The sequence below is a fragment of the Chlorella variabilis genome, assembly GCF_000147415.1.
Source record: "Chlorella variabilis unplaced genomic scaffold CHLNCscaffold_6, whole genome shotgun sequence".
Classification (NCBI taxonomy): Eukaryota; Viridiplantae; Chlorophyta; class Trebouxiophyceae; order Chlorellales; family Chlorellaceae; genus Chlorella; species Chlorella variabilis.
In genome coordinates this window covers 1716185-1723560 of record NW_005435082.1, presented here as the reverse complement: position 1 = coordinate 1723560, position 7376 = coordinate 1716185, and the positions used below count along the sequence as shown (strand labels likewise).

At 72.0% G+C, this 7376-nt stretch overlaps 2 protein-coding genes across 2 annotated transcripts in view; one reads left to right on the top strand and one right to left on the bottom strand.

Annotated features, from left to right (window-relative positions):
* CHLNCDRAFT_143915 (hypothetical protein) overlaps window positions 1-4351 on the bottom strand; it is a gene marked incomplete at both ends in the record, with an annotated part of 4905 nt that extends 554 nt beyond the window's left edge. Inside the window, 12 exons of the mRNA XM_005849141.1 lie at window positions 28-92; window positions 389-493; window positions 714-855; window positions 1093-1169; window positions 1385-1545; window positions 1798-1891; window positions 2317-2418; window positions 2683-2798; window positions 3011-3060; window positions 3582-3669; window positions 3832-3908; window positions 4179-4351. Of these exons, the coding sequence (XP_005849203.1) occupies window positions 28-92; window positions 389-493; window positions 714-855; window positions 1093-1169; window positions 1385-1545; window positions 1798-1891; window positions 2317-2418; window positions 2683-2798; window positions 3011-3060; window positions 3582-3669; window positions 3832-3908; window positions 4179-4351 (1250 nt within the window). The remainder of the gene's footprint in view (window positions 1-27; window positions 93-388; window positions 494-713; window positions 856-1092; window positions 1170-1384; window positions 1546-1797; window positions 1892-2316; window positions 2419-2682; window positions 2799-3010; window positions 3061-3581; window positions 3670-3831; window positions 3909-4178) is intronic.
* A 255-nt stretch (window positions 4352-4606) lies between these two features.
* CHLNCDRAFT_57445 (hypothetical protein) overlaps window positions 4607-7376 on the top strand; it is a gene marked incomplete at both ends in the record, with an annotated part of 5078 nt that continues 2308 nt past the window's right edge. The window contains 4 exons of the mRNA XM_005849344.1: window positions 4607-5270; window positions 5453-6118; window positions 6223-6481; window positions 6684-6776. Coding sequence (XP_005849406.1) covers window positions 4607-5270; window positions 5453-6118; window positions 6223-6481; window positions 6684-6776 — 1682 coding nt within the window. The remainder of the gene's footprint in view (window positions 5271-5452; window positions 6119-6222; window positions 6482-6683; window positions 6777-7376) is intronic.

Sequence of the window (7376 nt, the reverse complement as noted above, 5' to 3'; positions counted from 1 at the left end):
TCGCCGGCGCGCAGCATCTTGCGGAACTTGGTGCCGCTGAGGTTGAGCTTGTGCAGGCCCTCCCGCTCCGCCACGTCAGCAGTCACATACCCCTGCAGGCAGCCAGGCAGGCAGGCAGGCAGGCGCAGGGTGGGCAGACGGGTGGGCGGCGGGCGGCGCAGCGGCCCGACCCGGCGCACCACCCTGCGTGCGCGGCGGCGAACGGCTGCTGCCAAGAGCGAGGTTGGGGTGCCAGTGAGCCTGCACGTGCATGCCTGCCGCCAACCCGCAGCCTCTCCTGTGGCCCCTCATCCCTGCCCCTTCCAGCCCAGCGCCACACCCCCTCACCGCTGCCAAGCACTAGGCGCGCGCACACACACACACACACACACACACACACACATCGCACCTTCTCCTCTGTGTATGTGATGTTGAGGGAGGGCACGGTCTGCATGCCCAGCTCCGGCGCGTTGGCGGTGGCAAACTCCTGGGCATCGTACGCGCCGTAAAAGTCCTGCGGACAGGCGGGTGGGGGCGGGTGGCAGGCAGGGAGGGGTTGGAGGCGGCGGGAGGGAGCGAAGGCGGGAGGGGAGGCGGCTGGACGGCTGGGGAGAGGCCCGGCACGCCCACACGCACCACCACCGCCACCACCACCACCGCCACCACCAAAGCCACACACATACACACGCCCACGCATGCCTCCACAACCGCGCAGCCGCCCCCGGGGCCCGCACCTCGCCGGTCAGGCTGGACTTGGATCCGGCCATGTCTCGGCCGATGATGAAGTGTGTGCAGCCGTAGTTCTTGCGGATGATCATGTGCTGGATGGCCTCGCGGGGGCCCGCCATGTGCATGCTGTAGGGCAGGTAGGCCCACCTGGCGGCAGGGGCAGGGGGCGGGGGGAGGGGCAGGAGCAGCGGGGAGGGTGTGAGGTGAGCGGGGGGCGGAGCACGGCTGCTGTTCCGAGTGGCCGGCGCAGCTGGCCCGCCGCTGCTGCTCCGGCCCTGCCCTGAATGGCCCCTCTCCTCCCCGGCTGGCCCCTCTCTTCCTGCTGGCTCCAGCCTTGCCCCGGCTCCTGCAAGCCAGGCCCCTGCCTCTGGTCCAGGCGCTCACCGCAGGCGCGGGTTGTTGGCCTCGGCCGCCAGCACCTCGTAGGTGCGGTACCGCACAATGCCGGGGATGTCGTCGTCCTGCACGTGCGGTACCATGCGTGTGTTGGTGCCGGGAGGCGACACGTACAGGCGTGGCAGCGGGGTGTCCAGAGCGGCAGAGCACCAGAGCAGGCAGGCGGGCAGGCCAGGCAGGCAGGCGGGCAGGCCAGGTGGGCAAGCAGGCCCGGCGGGCGGGCCTCCCATCCTCCCTCCCTCGCTCTCCCCACAGGCCGCGCCGCGGCCCCGCGGCGCACCTGCGTGGGCCCGCAGGTGGGGTGCACCAGGCAGACGGCGTCCTTGGAGACGTTGGGGGCGTCCAGGGCGCGGATGAAGAGCTCGTAGTGGGCGCGGTGGATGGGGTTGCGGCACTGGAAGGCCAGCACATCCACGCCCTCGGGCAGCGTGGAGCGCACGTCTGCAGGTGGGCGGGGAGGCAGGGAGGAGGGGAGGGGAGGGGAGAGTGTGTGGGTGGGTGGGCGGGGTGGGGTGGGGGTGGGGGGGCGGGGGTACGAGGGGGAAGCAGAGGAAGACTGGAGAGGCAGCAGGAGGTGGCAGGGGGTGCCTTCATGAGCGTGGCGGCAAGCGGCGCGGGTGGCACGCTGCCAGGCGGATGCGCCAGGCCGAGGCGGCGGCGCAGGCGAGCGGCGGCTGCGGCGGGGCTGCCGACCTGCGGGCGAGGCGCAGGGGAAGACCCGGGTGGGCAGCTCCAGGCCCTCCACCTTCCCTCCCATGTAATACTTGCCCCGCTCCATGGTAATCATCTGCGGCAGGAGGGAGGGTGGCAGGACCAGAGAGTGTGTGTGTGTGCGTGCGTGCGTGTGTGTGCGTGTGTGTGGTGTGTGCAGGCGTGAGCGTGGGCCATAAATGTGTGTTGCGTGCGCCATAGGTGTGTGCGTGTTGTTTGTGTGGGGGTGGGTCGGCGGGTATGGGTGGCAACAGTGATGATTGGGCTGCTGGCAGGCAGGTCCAAGCTGCGGCTGCCGGAGGCAACGGCCCGGGGCGCACGCAGGCAGATGCACGCCGCGGCCGCCGGACCACCCGCGCGGCATGCGCGGTGAGTGGTGTGAGCTGCTGTGGCAGCAGCGCTGTGATGGGGGTGGCGGTGCAGAGGAGAGCACACACGCGCACGCACACAAAGACACACACTTCAGCATGCCACACCTCACCGACAGCACCGCATTCGCACCTGCACAGCCGGGTGCTCGATGGAGGTGGTGCCGTAGCAGTTCTTGGCCTCCAGAGGCTTGTTGGGCCGCCACTTGCTCTCCACAGTGAACACAGCCAGCTTCTGCGGGCGGGCAGACGCGCGGGCGGCGGCGAGGGAGGCGGGGTGAGCAGGGGGGCCGGCCAGGGGCGCAGCCTGGCGCAGGCAGAGCTTGCTCGCGCACACCCTCAGCGCCACCGAGCCGTCGGCACGCCCGGCCCCAAACGATGCCACACCGCCGGCCCTCCCGGCCCAGCGATGCCTGCGCTGCGCCGCCTGAATTAATGCACCACCGGCCTGCGCCTTCCGGCCCCCACCGCAGCACCCGCACCCACGCCCGTACCGCACCTGGCCGTTGTACGTCAGCAGTACACGGTCCCCCAGCGAGATGTCGTCGCTGTCTGTGTCCAGCACCACGGGCAGGCCGAAGAGCAGGCCGTTGGCCAGCCGGTGCTGCTCCACCACTGCGGCAAGGGGCGCAGGCGGGGCGCGGGCAGCGTTCGGCGGGCGGCGTTCGGCGGGTGCGTTGAGCAGGCGGCCGCGGGGGCCGGGGCGTGCCTCCGGCGCGGCAGGTAGGCACCCCAGACCCTGCCCGGCTGCTGCCCGCGGTGCGGGGTGGGGCGTAGCCGCGGCCGGCTCGGCGCCGCCAGCTCAGCGCCGCGCCACCTCAGCTCACCAGACTCGTAGTCGGCCTTGTTCATGAAGCCAGACAGCGGGGAGAAGCCGCTGCGGGGCGGGACGGGAGGCGGGCGGAGACGGGAGGCAGGCGGTGAGGCCAGAGGCGGCGAGGCCGGGGACACGCGCCGCGCAGCGCTGGGCATGCTTTGCATGCCGTGCAGCAGCGGATGGCAAGTGCAGGCTGGTGTGTGCGGCAGGTGGCGGCACCCCCGCCGGCCACAGGAATGAGGAGGCCCGCCGGGGGTCGCGCCGCCGCGCGGCGCATGCGCCGCCGTTGCTCTGGCGCTGCCTATGAGCCCGCCGTGCCACGCCGTGCCGCCCACACGCCGCTGGCGGCGCGGCTGAGCGGCGGCCCGGTACGGCAGGCGGCAAGGCGGCAGCGTGCGGGCGGCGGTGCCTGATGCAGAGCCCTCATGTGCAGCAGCAGCAGCAGCAGCAGCAGCAGCAGCAGCAGCAGCGGCGAGCGTTGCAAGCAAGGTGCAGCAGCATGCAAGGTGCATGGAGCATGCCGCAGCTCGTCAGCCAGCGGCCCCACGTCCCACCAGCCAGCCACCCAGCCCGGAGCTCACCCCACGGTCAGCAGCTCCACATCACACGCGTTGCGGTCCGACAGCTCGATGGTCTTGTTGCAGGAGTCGACGGCGGCCTGCTTCTTGTCTGCGGGGGCAGGCCGTGTTGCCGGCAGGCGCGGCGGAAAGCAAAGGTTGGCAGGCCGGCGGCGCCCACCAGCATGGCTGCGCAGCCGGCCACCATGCAGCAGAGTCCTGCACGCGGCTGTGCCGTGTGATGTGTGTCAGCGTGGTGGGCATGCCAGCGCACCCGCGGGCAGCATGAGGTTGACCAGCTTGCCGCCGTGGGGGGCGATGAGGCCGGCCTGCTCGGTGGCGGCGGCGGCGCTGCGGCAGCGAGCGAGGCGGGGGGATCGCGGTCAGCCCTGGCTGCGGGTTACTGACAGCTGTCCAAGGCTGCCAATCAGCATGGCGATCGCCCCACTGCAGCTGGCTGCCTGGCGCTGCCTGGCTGGCACTTCCGGTTGAGCGACGGCAAAAGTGCGCCGCCAACCACAGGCGGCAGGCGGCATCTCCGGGTGCAGGCAGCATGCCGGCTCGGCGGATACATCTGATGCTCCCCATGCTGCCCACTGCCCCGGGCAAGCAGCGGCGCACCTCACAAACACGGCAGCCCGGCGGCCTGCACCAGCGCCAACTGCCCGGAGGGTGGTGCGGCGCTGCACCATGTGCATGCGTGAGGGCGCCACTACGGATTTTTGGGCGGTCTGCACCGCCACGCGGGCAACGGGCACCGCCAGAGCGCTGCAGAGGGTGGCCTGGGCGGACATGGTTGCAACCGTGCGGGTCCCGGGGCGGTGCTGAAGGTAATCACCAGCAAGCTGGAGTCGAGGGAAGAGGGCTGGATCGGCGGCATCGGCGTGTTTTGCTCCCAAGCCCATCCAATTGCCAGCGAGGCAGTCGACTGCGGTCACTACTTCCTCCTCGCGTTTCGCAGTCCCCTGCCAATGCACAGTGCACGCCGGGACTGATTGCTTGGTTGGGGAGCCCCCCCTGAGAGCGCCATCTGACATTCTGATCGACGAATGAAGCAGCAGGCCTCTGACAGCGAGGCCTACGTCACCCTCACCAGCGGCAGCAGCGAGGAGGACGAGGAGGCAGAAGCCAGCCCTCCCCGCGCCGCTGCAGCCAAGCGCCCGCGACGCGCCGCCGCTCCTCCCGCCCGCCGCCAGCCTGCACGGGGCCTGCTGTCCCCTGCCAGCGCCACCACCGACAAGCGGGGAGCTGACGTGGCAGCAACCAGACAACGCAGGGGAAAAGCCGGAGGCAGTAGCAGCGATGAGGGTGCTGCACCCCGCCGCCGAGGCGAGCAGCTGGGTGCGGCGACTGCAGGCGGCGTGCGCCGCAGCAGCCGCCGGGCCGCTGCCGGCGCAGCGGCTGCGCGGCAGCCGGGGCAGCGCCAGCAGCAGGCGGCGGCCCTGGTGGAGCTGCGGCAGGCCAGGACGGACCGCGCCGCGGCGGCGGCGGCGGCCGCTCGGCAGCACCGCCGGCGGGCAACCGCCGTCGTACGGGACAGCAGCAGCAGCGAGGAGGGAGGGGAGCCGGGCGGCGGCGGCGGCGACGACGGCAGCGACGACAGCGACGCGCCTGCCGCGCTGCCGAGCCGACGCCGCGGCGCGGGGGGCGGCAGGAGGCGCTCCCAGTTCCTGGCAGGCGCGGCAGACTATGTTCCGTCGGAGTCTGATGCCGGTGGGTGCTGGTGGTCGGGTGGCTGGCGTGGGTGCTTGCCTGTGGGCCTGCCAGGCATGGCAGGCATACATCTACGATACACTATAGTCATAGTAGTATTCATTGATGGGTTGCTTGGCCCCGTGACGCCTGGCACCCTGCGGTTGACTGGCGCCCTGGCTGACCTGGCCGCCCCTGTGCAGACATGGATGACTTCATAGCGGCTGACGGGGAGGAGGGCGGCAGCAGCAGCAGCGGCGGCGAGGAAGACAGCAGCGGCGGCTCCGGCGCCAGCGGCGAGCAGGCAGCGGGGCGGGCGCAGCGGCGGGACACGCCCGGCACGCGGGGCCGGCGCGCGGCGGCGGCGGCCAGAGGCTTTGCGGCGGCGGCGGGGTCGGCTGCGGCGGCGGCGGCAGGCTGGGAGGATGACGATGAGGCTGACCCTGCGGCGGCGGCAGCAGTCGGGAGGCATGCTGCCGACGGCGGGGCAGGGCAGAAGGAGGGGAGTGAGGAGGAGGAGGAGCAGCAGCAGCAGCGGCGCAGGAAGCGCAAGCCTGCCGCCGTGGTGGAAAGTTCCGAGAGCGAGGAGGAGCTGCCGGTGCTGGCAGGCGGCGGCGAGCCAGCAGGAGCAGCAGCAGCAGCAGCAGGAGCGGGTGCGGCGGCAGCAGGGGTGGAGGCCACGCCTGCGGGCAAGCGGCGGCGGCTGCAGAAGCAGGGCTCGGGCTCCGCTCGGGGCAGCGCCGGGAGCAGAGGAGAGCAGGCGTCCAGCCGGCGGCACCCCCAGCAGCAGCCGACGCCGGACGAGGGGCGGGTGCAGCAGCAGCCGACGCAGGACGAGGGGCGGGTGCAGCAGCAGCAGCAGCAGACGCGTGAGGTGGCGCCAGCTGGCAGCGGCCTGGCTCTGGCCCGCTCCCGGCGGGAGCGGCCCGCCCCCCCGCAGCTCACCGCAGCAGACCGCATCCGCCTGGCGCAGCTGCGGTGGCAGGGCTGCGAGGGGCAGAGCAGGGGGAGGAGTCGGGGGAAGAGGCGGCGGCGGATGATGATGAGGAGGAGGGGGAGGTGTCTGTGCTGACGGATGAGGGAGACCCCGATGCTGAAGGGCCGCAGGGCAGCGGCGAGCAGGACGGGCGGCAGCGGGGGCGGCAGGAGCGGCGGGAGGGGGAGAAGCGGCGGGGCAAGCGGGCGGCGGGGGCGGGCGCTGACGTGGCAGGGGAGTCGCCAGGCTGGCAGCGGTGAGCCCCTGTGCTGGCGCCGCTGGGCCCCGCCAATGCATCAATGATACTCCTGATTCCCTGCGTTCCAGCCGTCTGGGAGCCTGAACGAGCTTGCCTGCCGCACCGTGGCCCGCCTCTCGCCCGCGCCCTTCCCTTGGCGTCTTGCTCCCGGCCTGCCACCTGCCTGCCTGCCTGCCCGCCTGCCCCTTGCCCCCCGCAGGGCCGCGGATGTGCTGGGGCTGGGCAGCTACAGCCAGCGCGATCTGTTTGCCATCTATGTGGAGTACCAGCTGCTGTGCTACGCAGACCCGGGGTGAGGAGGAGGGTGCGCCTGTGGTGGTGGTGGTGGTGGTGGTAAGCGTTTGAGGGCAGCTGTTGTGTTGTTGTGCTCAAGCAGTCGAGGTGGGGCGCAGCATGCTGCCCCCCCCCCCCCCACACAAAAACCCTCACAACCCCGGGCGTCTGGCCCCTCTCTCTCCGGGCCGGCGTTGCTCAGCCGGGGGGCATCCCCTTCTTATTGGGTTCCGGGTGCCCGGAGGGTCCGGTCCATCCCGCGCGACGACGAATACTACCAGCGCGCGGTGCGGCACGTGGAATTCCAAATGAAAAAGCTGAAGGGGCGCGCGCTGCGCCCGCCCCCCCCGCCGTGCCTGCCCGGCCCCCTTTGGTTTAAACCAACCGCAAGGGCTTGCCGCCCCCCAGCTCACCTTGCCACAGGCCCCCCCCACCTTCCTGTCTTGGTGGCCTTGCTGTGACCTGTGTCGCCTGACCGGCATGCCCCTCCGGCCCCCGCCCGCCTTCAAGGGCAGTGTGGCCCCCGACGCGTGGAGGAACAACACGCGCGGCCTGCTGCAGGCGGTTGAAGCGCTGCCAGGTGGGCCCGACCGCCCCGATCGCAGCCGCCGCCACGGAA